We start from the raw sequence: 11,379 nt of genomic DNA on the forward strand, positions 1-11,379 counted from the left end.
GCCCTGCATGGGAGTGGGTCGGAAAGTCAAAGCATCTGATACAAGGAAAGTCTCAGCGCCACTCTCCATCTCTGCGTCACATCGGCCCCGGCTCAGGTCTCAGGTGCTCATCACATTGCACTTGGCAGCAGGCTGATGCCCAAGCTGATTGCAGCCCCAGGACAGGGTCGGGGGGTGTACGCAGATGGACCCCCAGCGTGCCACAGCTGCAGGGATCCCCTGCTCTGATCTTAACTAAGGTCCAGGGGCCACTGCTTCCCAGGATCAGCCTCCAGATGATGCAACCTCCAGCTGCCCGGCCTGCAGGGGCTGTCTTGAGATGCTAGAGGAACACTAGGAGTATCCTTTGGTAGCACCAGCTCCCTGCTAAGTGAGCCAGCAAGGGAAGTCCCTTGCTCTTACCATAAACAGAAAATAACAGACAATCCTCGTTTTGAGTGGGGCAGGCAGTAAAAGAAGTTCCTTTGCAAAGCTCCAGCACAGCAAGCATAGGGACATCATAAGGGCCCTGAGGGCTTAATAAACCCTAATGGTCCTGACCAGTCCCACCTGGGACCCCACACCCACACCCTGCCCATGGTGCAGGAACTCTGTTTCAGCTCAACTCAGTCCCAGTCTGAGCTATGATGTAGCTGGTCTCTAGGTCAGTTGTAGCTGTCCTTATGTCTGATCTCTGCTGGTCTGGACTCCAACCCATGGGCTGACCCCTAGACCCGACCTGTAAATTGACTTCATGGCTTGCCTTTGAAGCTGTTTGTTCGCTGGGAACTTGCTGGTCGACGTGGACTTTTGGTTGAACCTGCCCAGCCTGCCCTGCTTATGTAGTGCAGCATGGGCAGTGAGGTTCTTACCCTGCCCTGGCATCTGCTTGGCTCCCTGGCCGTCCTGACGAGCAAGGGGAGCACACATCCATTTCATTTCTGAATATCTCTTCTTGTAAAGCCTGCAGGCAGATGGAAATGTGGTGGTGGGGCAGCTCTGCGGTTGGCCATCCTCAAAGCCTCAGTGAGATGGGAAGGTGCTGGGGGAGCTGAGGCAGGCAAAGAAGCAGGTTGGGAGCAAATCTGGCTGAGAGAAAGCTCATGAGATGTGAAATAAGGGACGCAAAGAAGTCCCTGTGGTCCTGGGCCCAGGGGAGGGATCTTGTGGCCCATCTGTGGTAAAATTGGGACTGAGCTGAGTCTGCAAAGGCATCTTCCCCAGGGAGTGGGGGTGGGCGCTGTGGCCAGCCCCAGATCCCCGGGGTGCTCAGTGCCTGCAGGCAGGGCAGTGAGGCAGAGCTGGCACAGCACTCCAAGTCTCAGAGCACCCCCGTGAGGTCTCGCACATGGGTGAGCAGTGGTGCTTGGCAAGAGTGGGGATCCACAGCCATGTCTGTCCCCTTCCCCCCTTGCTCTTCATGTTCTTCCCCTTGCTCTGCTGCTGTCATGCAGGGGATGGAGCTGGATGCACAGGGGTCCCACTCTCTGCAGGGGACAACAACTCCAGGTCCAAGACCCAGAGGGTGCTTAGAGTGGACAGCTGGGTCCCCAGATATGGGGTCGTGTGTGGCATGCTATTTTTCCTGCTTCCCTCTATTTTACCATCTGTGAAATGGGCATTTTCCCTGTTTCTGCCAGGTTTCCTTCCTAGCGTTCCCACAGAGCGATGCTGTTCATCTGCCAAGGGTGTTTGGTGACCAGGGCTCACTGGTGTAAAAAGAGATTTAGCTGCTTCCCTGCCCTGCACACATTCCCACAGTGGGATGCTCTCCTCCATGCCCGATAAAGCATGACCGTATGCCGATGCTGGAGGTTGGACCCTGGGAAGGGAGGGTGATTTAATTGTCAAATAAAGTTGTTTCCATGACACTGCACCGACATGCTCACAACCACCGAGGCAGGAGGCCCAAGCGATTTGCACAGGGCTCCTTGTGATGACACTGAGGACAAGGGACCCTGCTTAGAGTCCTCCTCATGTTGGTTGGAGTTCTCAGGCTGATATGGGATTTATGTCCGCTTTAGGAGCTTTTTGTCCCTGTTCTAGCCCACCTGTGAGTTAATCCAGTCCCTTCCCCTGCCCTTTGCATCCCAGCCTTGGCATTGCTGACAAAAACAATCAAGATATCTTCTGCCCTTCGTGTGGGCCATTAATTAATTACTGCCCGAAGCAGCACTGGGTGTGAGGCAGACCACCATGGGAACCCAGGCAGGGTGGTGGGGACAGTGGCTTCAGGCCTGTCTTGGACAGCGGGAAACTTCCTGCTCTTGGAAGCAGTGATGTGGGATTTTTGACATTCCAGCGAGCAGCCCTGCAGCTGCACGGCTGGGCTGAGAGAGGGAACAACAGCAGCACAGCAGCTCCTCCAGCAGCCCTGGCAGCAGGACTGGTGGCAACCCAGAGGGAGAAATGGCTCCCGTTGTATTGCCAGCACACTTGCTGCAGCGCCTGGGGGTTTTTTAGACTGTTTTCTCATTAAAATACCAACTTCCCTGATGCTGCTTGCAGGCGATGGCTAACAGCCACCTGTGAGCACGGCTCCAGTGGGCTTTGCAGGGCACGGGCTACAAAGCCCCCAGGCATGCATAGACATGTGTGAGCTGCGTGTGCCCATTACTGCTGCTGCAGCTCTGTTGTGCTTGGCTAAAGGGTGAGTAAGGTGACTTAAAAAGTAGTAGTAGTCCCAAAGCATTGTGTAATTCTGCGGGGACAGTGCGACAGCAGTGACACAGAGCAGGGCACTGTGGGCAGATACTGGCTCTGCAGGAACCCGGCCAGGAGCACAGCAGGGTGTGGACATGGGGTGCCCTAAATTTGGTCCTGCTGGTGGGACCTGCAGGCTCAGACTTAGCCTCCTGGGTACAGGCAGCCTGCACTGACCCCTGCCTGCTCTGTCCCCCAGAGCCCCTGCCCCATAGAGGGTCTCCCCTGCCCCATAGAGGCTCTCCTCCTATCCACGTGGAGCTTCCCATACCCATGCTCAATAGAGGGTCTGCCCCACGGAGGGATTACTGTACCCCTGCTCCGTTGAGCTCCCCCCCCTCAATAGAGCCCTTCCCACCCATAGAGCCCCCCAACCCTATAGGAGCCCCGCCCCCTTTCGGCGGCCCCGCCCCTCCCCGCCGGCGGCAGCAGGACCCTGGACAGCGGCAGAGGCTGTTCTCGCGAGATCTCGGGGCTGCCCATAGTGGGGCCGGCGGCGGCGCCGCAGTCTCGCGAGATCGCGGCCGCTGCGGCAGGAGCAGCGCCAGGCGGGCGGGCGGCCGCCGCCACCCGCCGCGGGACGGGTCGGGTCACGCCACGCCAGGCGGGTGAGCCCCGGGGCCGGGGGGCGGGCTGCCTCGGGGTGGGGGGGGCGGGCGGATGCTGCCCCCGAGGGGGACGACCGCCTTCTGCACCGACCCCCGGTCTGCACCCCACGCGTTGGGGGGGGAGCTGCGCGACGTGGAGGCGCCCCCGGGGCTGCCCGCACCCGCGTGGGTGCCGATCCCTGCCCGCGGGGACCGGGCGTGAGGCGGGCCGCCGTTGTCCCCTCGCCAGGCAGCTGCGGGAGGCCCGCGCCCGGTTTCGGGGCGGGGGGGGACGGGAGGCGTGCGTGGGGCACGGAGCCCTTGGCCCGTGGAAACCCCCGGGGGGCGATGGGCGCCGCGGCCGAGCCCTGCTTGCCCTCCCCACCACCCCCGAGCAGCACGCGGGGGGCTGGCACCCCAGGCACGGAGAGGGTGCTGGGGTTTCCCCTCGGGGTTACCGTCCCCCCCATTGCATTGCAGTAGCCCCCCCCACCCCCCCACCCCCCCGGTTCGCAAGCCCTCCCCATATTGTAAAAGCCCCCCTCGGACAGCAGCCCTCCCCCAGTTCTGCGGCAGCCCCCCCAGCTTGGCCAGCCCCCTTTGTTTTGGCCAAGGTGCTGCAGTGCCGGAGCAGGTGTCGTGCCGGGGGGCACACCCGGCCGCATGTCCCCGCTCCCGGCACATGTGCGGGGGCCGTGTCACCCAGCCCTGCCGCGAGACGTCACCGCGCAGGCAGGCGGCTCGTATTTATAGCGCCCAGGGGATGGAGTCATCCGTGGGCTGCCGTCGGATGTTGGGAGACGGTATGCCGGTGAGCCACGCGAGTCTGCTTTGCCTGGCCGGTGTCTGGCGTTGGGTGATGGTTTTGCCCAGGCAGGGACCCTCAAACCCTCCGGAAAGCCCAAAGCGTTGACCCCTGGGACCCCCATCATGAGAGACACGTTTGCTGCTGCCATTCCTCTGCCCGAGGTTGCCTGGGAGAGGGCAAAACCTGGAGGCAGAGCTAGCAGGCAGGTGAGGATATGCAGAGTGGCTGTCTTCACGCTTATATTTAAAACTTCAGCTCTTAATTTTTGCTTTAATTTTGCTTAATTTTCACTGCATGAGTATGGCATGGTCTGGGACTGTCCTGGGATGCTAAGCTCCCCACCTCTCCCACCTGCAAGGTGCCAAGTGATGTGACTAATCATTAAGCCAGCACTCAGGTGACTCATTAGTGACAATCACAACTGATTATTTTTTTTTCCAGCTGATATTTTCAGCCAATTTCCCTGCTCCCTTTTGGCCTGGTTTCTGGCTTAGGCTTGCAGAGATGGGAGCTGCGATGCCATCAGGATGCAGCCAGGTAGTTCCCTGTGCTGGAGCTCTTTGCAAAAACAAAAATGAAAAAAAAAAAAAGTTTTGGGACAGGTAATAAACCTGAGGATTTCAAACTGTCCACAGCTGCCCCATTGCTCAGGGGGCCATGTCCCTTCCCCTGCCATCCAGCCTGGTCCCTCTTCTGGGGCTGGATGTAGGTCAGTTGGGAGTGGGAGGCTAAGCCCGTGCTCTGCCTCACATCACTGGATCTTCTCTTAATCTTCTGCCTTAACTGGTGCATAAGCCTCGGGCCGTAGGAGCTGGGATTTATTCTGCTACCAGCCAGGTGCCAGCGGTAAGCCTGGATGTGTGAATAGTGTAGAGCGTCCATGTAAATAAAGCAAACTGCTTTCTTATAGCACTGTCCTTGAACTATTTTGGAGTGGGGAGGAAGGTGAAGGCTCTTCAGGGAGGTACCTGACCACTTCGTATCACTTTTTCTCTTGTTTTCCTCCAGCTTTGATAAAGCTGCTGGGTTTTTTCCCCCCTACTTTTCCTGCGGAACGGAAAGGCTGAGCGTGTGCCGGCATGGCAGGTATTGGGGGGTCCATGGTGGGGCTGCTCCTTGCCTCTGAAGCCCATCTGGGATGTTACTGGCCATAATATCACATTATTAGTCCCCAGTGGGGTTGCAGGTGTCCACACTTGCAGGATCCATGTGGCCAGTGGGGGCTAAATTTGTCTTGATGCTTTTCTGTGGGTTGGTGGTGGTAACAAGGGGAAATCCTTAATTCCTGCATGAAACTCAATTCCTGGGGCTGAACAAGAATAATTAGGAAGCCTCTTGACCTATGTGCAGCTCTGTGCAGTGCCCAATGCTGGTGAAACTTTTTATTGCAGAAAAAGTGAACAACTTCCCTCCCCTGCCGAAGTTCATCCCCTTGAAGCCATGTTTCTACCAGGACTTCGATGCGGAGATCCCACCGCAGCACCGTACCATGGCCAAACGGCTTTACTACCTCTGGATGCGTGAGTCGCTGGGCGGGGAAGGGCTGGGGCAGGTTTGCATTCGCCTCTCTGAAGGCAGCTGCTCTGGAAGTCATGGGCTGAAAGAGCAGAGCAAGATCAGAGGAAGTCCTTCTGCCCCTCCAGGCCTTGGTGTCTCCTGTTCAAACTCCTCAGGCATGGGACATGGGCTGCAGCATCCCTTGGGTTTCAGCCCTACCAGCTCCAGGAGGCTGGAGCTGGCTTAGTGTCCAAGGGCCATCGGTGGTGACCCTGACATCCCACTGGAGTCCACTGCGAGGAGACAGCTCTGAACCCGCACCTCCTCCTCCTCCGAAAGGATTTACTCCCCTCTCCATCTCGCTCAGCTGCTGGCCTTGTGCCCCAGGAGAGGAGAGGTGCCAACCTTCCGCTGGCTTTGTTTGGTGGCTGGGCAGGGGAAGGGCTTTCTCTGCCACCCCAAGCTCCTTGCAAGTCCTTCGGCAGCGGCCCAAGGCCAAGATGCTGCTTGGACTGGAGGGCTGGTGTGCCTGCTCCCCAAAATGTGGGAGCCCAAGGCTTCCCTCAAAGGTCCTGCCTGTTCCTCTTGCATGCCTCTGTGTGCCGTGCTGTGCTAACAGGGCTGTTGCCATCTTCTAACTCTTAAAACTAGCCTGGATCTCTCTTCCTTACCAGCCCCAGGTGGGGAGAAGAGCCAGAGGGACAGATCACACCCTGCCATACGTGGAAATGTGCGTGGTTCAGGGCAAGCTGGCACCGTTTTATTTCTTTTTAGAAGAACTTAGTTCCTTAATAGGTGTTTTCCCTGAACGCTGGGAGCATCAGTGCCCAGGGAGTGCCTTGTACTTCGGAGGCAGGTTACGAGCTGAGCTGACAGCAGAGAGGTCGGGTGCTTCTGCTCTCAGCACAGCACCAGGCTGGCACCCCTGGGGTGGTGCCTCGCTCCGGCTTTTGGGGGCTGCGTCCCATTGGGAAGGTGACCCTGGGGTAACTTCCCCCATCGTGTCAGGAGGGTTAGCATAGCTTGCCTATGAAAGGGGAAGAAAATAAAACTATGCTTCCCTGGGGAAGCTGTCTTGGGGCTGTTCAACTCCCTCCCCATCCCCATCTGGCTGTTCTCGCTCTTAATTTAATAGAGCTCAGTTCTTGCTCCAGCCTCTCCCACAGCACAAGCACCAGCGCTCTGAGCCAGTCGCCTGTGTCTTGGTTTCTGTCTCTGGAGCTCCTCTCTGGATTGTTTTCTCCCCAGCTCCCCCGCAAACACCCAGCCACACGCGAGGCTGAAAAGTTCCCTCATGTCCTTGGGGGCTCCGGGAGCAGCGAGTGCCCGGTCAGCCCAGCCGACTGAGCTGTCTTTCTTGCCAGCTGCAGCTCTCTTGCAGGCAGTGGTGGGAGGGTTTTAATTCTCGTTGAAATAATGAATCATTCTCAAAAATCAGAGGCGTCAGAATGCAGATGAGCCTCCTCTGCTTTGTCCTGTGTCTGCTAAGCTGGGCTTCATAGTAATAGCCCTTGTATTGTGTAACCCCAAGCAGGGGTGGGAGAAACAAACATGCACCCCCCTGAACTGGCGAGGCGGGGGCCAGGAGTTCAGGACTTCAGCTCTCAGTGATGCTCGGGGAGCACTAGCACAAGCTCCTTCTGCAAAACTGTAGCTGGAGACAAGTGAGGAAGCTTCACTTTGATTCCTCCAGTTTTCTTCTGTTGGTGGAAATGTGCCCCGGCTTGCTGCTAGCAGGAGGATGTGGCTCTTCCCTGTCCTCAGAGCCCCATGAGCCCTGGACCTGCTTAAGACATTACAACTCTGAGTGATATATTTTTATTTTTTTTTCCTCTTGCTCCTCAGCTGAGGTTAGACCTCCTTTGGCTGAGCCAGCCTGGCGACGCTCTCCAGACTCAGCCGGCTTAAGGGCATTCTGGCTAGGGTAACACACTGCTGGCCAAACCCGCTGGAGGTCAGCCCCGCATGGGCATCCCTGGGGTTGGGGTCTCATATTGCACTGACGTCCTTGCGTACACGCTACTCTGCTCCCTCTGTGTGTGTGTGTGTGTTTGCAGTGAACAGCATCACCTTGGCGGTGAATCTCGTTGGCTGCCTCGCATGGCTGATTGGAGGCGGTGGAGCTGTTAATTTTGGACTGGCAATTCTCTGGCTCATTCTCTTTACGCCCTGCTCCTATGTCTGCTGGTTTAGACCTATTTACAAAGCTTTCAAGTAAGTGGTCACACCTGAGCCTGGCTTCTCATGTTTTTTGGTTTGGGTTTTTTTTTTTCCCCTAAATGGTTAGTGCTTAGCTTGGGGCACTGCCTGAATATTTGGGGGAATTTCCGCTCTTTCCATCTAGCCCTTTAACTTTCTAACCTTCAAAGCAAGAATTTGGAATTTCCTGAGGGCCAAAGCCCCAACCATGTGATACAAAGACGCCCTACGTGAGCCTCTGTGCAGCGTTGGGGGGATCGGTGAGGATGCAATGGGGGTGCCACCTTTCCCTCCCTTCCTGCCCATCCTTGAGGCTTCTTTTGTATTTTTCCACAAGTCCTCGAGGTGCTTGTATGGATTATCCGTGCTGCTGAGGTCACTCCCCAGTGCAGTGTCCCCAGATCTAGAAAACTGGGGACATATTTATTCGCGGTGGGGGACAGTTGAGTTTCATGGTAGGGTAGCATGAGCTGAGAGCTGTGTCCGAACACAGATGCCCTCTCGCCTGATGCGCAGAGCTGGCTGAGCCATGGGGAGGGTCTGATGCCCCGTGGCTTTCCCAGGTGCCCCTTCACTACCTTCAGCCTCCCGCAGTTTCTCCCTTGCCTTTAGTTTTTCTCTGATGCCTGCTGTCTGCAGGCAGCTCCGCTTCTCACCACCCTCTCACTAAACCACAGCCACTTCTGCCCTGAAAGAGTCCGAGATGTGGGAGCATCTCCTTTCCCTTGCAGAGCAGCAGGGGTGGAGAGGTACGGAGTGACTGAGCGTTCTTTTGCAGGACAGACAGTTCCTTCAGCTTCATGGCCTTCTTCTTCACCTTCATGGCCCAGCTGGTGATCAGCATTATCCAGGCGGTGGGAATCCCTGGCTGGGGTGTCTGGTAAGAAAGATGCTGCTCTTGTGTTGGGTGCAGGGACAATCACCATTGTGCCGGTGCTGTGGCCTCTGGGTGTTTTAAAGTCCTCAGTGCTTTAGTAGCTTCTCACCTTGGGGAAGATGGTTTGAGGAGCTGGGAGGGATGCTGGCAGGCTGCGGTGTGCAGAGCCAGCCGGGAAAGCCCCCAAGCTGCTGAATGGTTGTTTTGATCTCCTTGCAGTGGCTGGATTGCAGCGATTTCCTTCTTTGGGACCAATGTGGGGTCAGCCGTGGTGATGCTGATCCCCACCGTCCTGTTCACAGGGATGGCAGTCTTCTCCTTCATCGCTCTCACTATGGTACAGGGGGAGAGAGGGGTGCTGCGTTGCTTCAGGGAGCCCTCGCTGCTACCCTGGACGGTCAGTGTGAGCTGCAGTTGCTCAGTGCCTCTGGATTTTCTCTTTCCAACCTGCTACAGGTGCATAAGTTTTACCGGGGGAGTGGTGGGAGCTTCAGCAAAGCTCAGGAGGAGTGGACCACGGGGGCATGGAAGAACCCCCACGTCCAGCAGGCAGCACAGAACGCGGCCATGGGGGCGGCGCAGGGGGCCATGATGCAGCACGAGACGCAGTACTCGGCCACCCCAAACTACACCTACTCCAACGAGATGTGAGCAGCAGGTCTTTGTCCTCTGGCGAAAGATCTGGGGGGGAAGGGAGGAGGAGGAGGAAGAAGGCTGGGCCGAGTTTCTGCAGCTATTTCAGAAAGTCGGAGTGTACCATAACAGTTCTTTTCCCATTCTTTGTAACGAGATCATTTTGGATTTTTTTCCCCCCCCATCCTCCATTATTGTCTTGAGCTCTTTTATTTTTCTCCTTTATTTTTCATTTTGAAGAGGCCATGAGTTGACCTGCAGGGCTCTTGTTGTGCGTGGTAGTAAGTGTACATTCACGTGTCTTCTTTTTCCCTGTGAAACAGTGTACGGTGGTGGTTTTTTAATTACTGTGGTGATAGGTGTATGTTAGAACTACATCAGCCAAAAGCACCCCCACACCCCCATCCCCAAAAGGGAAAGAGAAAAATAGCAACCAGCACCCATCTCCCCTCTTGGAATAAGCCGTGAACCACAGTAAACCACAGGTTTACGACATGCGTGAGTTTTCTCTTTCAGTTGGTAGTGTCCAGCCACTTGCCACTGTCTCAACAAGGGCAAGCAGTCCTGGGAATTCTCCCTTTTCTTTTGCTTTTTAACTAGCAGGTGGCTGGCTGATTTAGCGTTTTAAAAAAAAAGATAAGGGGGGGGGGGCAGGCGGGAGGGAAAGAAACCCTCAGTGCTGCTGTTGATAATGCTGGAAGCCAAGAGATTCCTAATCTACACCCTGGCTCAGGATCTACAACTTCTCTCAGTGTGTGGTATTGTAAATGAGTAGTTTACATTTTGACGTGGAAGACCAGTATTTGTGCGTGGCCGTGGGCAGGAGCCCCGGTGCACTGTGTGTGTGTGCGCGTGCGTGTGCATGTGTTGGGGAGCAAGGACAGGGTTTCCCTGTGGATACAACCATCCGGTTCCAGATTCTGCATCCTGAGTCTGGTGTTTTTTGTTTTTTTTTTTTTAAGGCTTCTATTTTGAAAAGCAGCTATAAAATTGGCAGTGTTTCTCAGAGGACCTATTCTCCAGGTCAAATCTTGCCACTCTGTATGCAAGCACATACAACCAGTCTCACTGACTATGTAAATAGTGAGGCCAAGATCTGTCCCCGTTAGCTTTTGAGCTAATTTAAGGCTCTTTAGGAAACCTCCAGGCTGGTGGGAAGGTTTCCTGCTCACTTGCACTTCTAAAAACCGCAGTGAAACGTGGCCGTGGGTTTTCCTGGTGCAGAAATCCCTGCTCCTGTCAGCCCCGAGTCCTTGCCCAGTTAGGGGATGTTGGGCTTTAAATAAATGATCTTGCACCTTCGTGGGGAGCAGCTGAGCTCAGACTGACACCTCTTTGGCTGTGGCAGCAGGGGAAGGTGACCAGCAGACCCTGGAAAAGATTGGTTTGTAAATGGGAGCTGACAGGACAGTGCAGGGCAGCAGTAGGGAAATCTCCTTCCCAGGGACGCTTTTCAGACTCTAAATGCACTTTAAATAGGCCAATTTTTTCTCTCCAAGTCCTAGATAAGCAGCCCAAACAGAATCTGATCCAGCCCCTTGGCTCAAATATCTCCTCTCTGCTGCAGGCAACAAGCTTAGTGTGCCACCGCTCATGCCCACAGCTAGCCAGAGCTGTGCGAGTCCCCAGCCCTTCGCGCCCCATCCCTCTAGCTGTCTGGTGATGCTTGTATGTGACTCCTAGCCACGAGAATCACCCCAAGGAGGAACTTCTCTTTCCCAGCAAAGCACACCAAGAATAGTTTCCTTTTTAAGGGTATCACTTCAGTCATTCTGCAGTAGACAGTCGTCTCTTGACAAGACTAAAATGCAATTAATGATAAAATGCCTGTCTGTGTGTGTGTATATATATATGTATAAAATGTAAGGAGAAAAGTAATCCTTTGCTGACCCTATTATGTACTTAATCAGGTTTAATTATTGTGCAATTCATTTACAGCTAGCCTAAAACTGACTATGCCAAATCACATGCTCTGTCATCCATGTCTGAGAAATGATGAATTACGTGACTTCACCTTTTGCATTTATAATAAGATGCGTAAATAATAACTGTAACAAGCTGTAACTTACAGACATTGCTTCAGCATCTAACCCTCC

General features: G+C 55.2%; 1 protein-coding gene across 3 annotated transcripts; it reads left to right on the forward strand.

Annotated features, from left to right (window-relative positions):
* Nucleotides 1–3,176: 3,176 nt before the first annotated feature.
* SCAMP5 (secretory carrier membrane protein 5) lies at nucleotides 3,177–11,379 on the forward strand. Of its 3 annotated transcripts, XM_027802863.2 has the most exons (8): nucleotides 4,143–4,283; nucleotides 4,519–4,614; nucleotides 5,086–5,163; nucleotides 5,469–5,597; nucleotides 7,632–7,788; nucleotides 8,552–8,653; nucleotides 8,870–8,987; nucleotides 9,107–11,379. In XM_027802863.2, exons 3-8 carry the CDS (start codon nucleotides 5,157–5,159, stop codon nucleotides 9,299–9,301), a joined length of 708 nt encoding a protein of 235 aa, XP_027658664.1. In that variant the 5' UTR covers nucleotides 4,143–4,283; nucleotides 4,519–4,614; nucleotides 5,086–5,156; the 3' UTR covers nucleotides 9,302–11,379. The 3 variants fall into 3 exon arrangements, with proteins under 3 accessions (XP_055572982.1, XP_027658664.1, XP_005437505.1); XM_055717007.1 differs by lacking the exons at nucleotides 4,143–4,283; nucleotides 4,519–4,614 and adding an exon at nucleotides 3,177–3,290; XM_005437448.4 differs by lacking the exon at nucleotides 4,519–4,614.

The sequence above is a fragment of the Falco cherrug genome, chromosome 7 (genome assembly GCF_023634085.1).
Source record: "Falco cherrug isolate bFalChe1 chromosome 7, bFalChe1.pri, whole genome shotgun sequence".
In the NCBI taxonomy this organism is placed as follows: Eukaryota; Metazoa; Chordata; class Aves; order Falconiformes; family Falconidae; genus Falco; species Falco cherrug.

What these genes read in the sequence shown, in the direction of transcription:
- SCAMP5 (XM_055717007.1), top strand. An exon ending in GCTTTACTACCTCTGGATGC is followed by an intron (nt 5,598 to 7,631) that starts GTGAGTCGCTGG and finishes GTGTGTTTGCAG; the next exon opens with TGAACAGCATCACCTTGGCG. An exon ending in CCTATTTACAAAGCTTTCAA is followed by an intron (nt 7,789 to 8,551) that starts GTAAGTGGTCAC and finishes GTTCTTTTGCAG; the next exon opens with GACAGACAGTTCCTTCAGCT.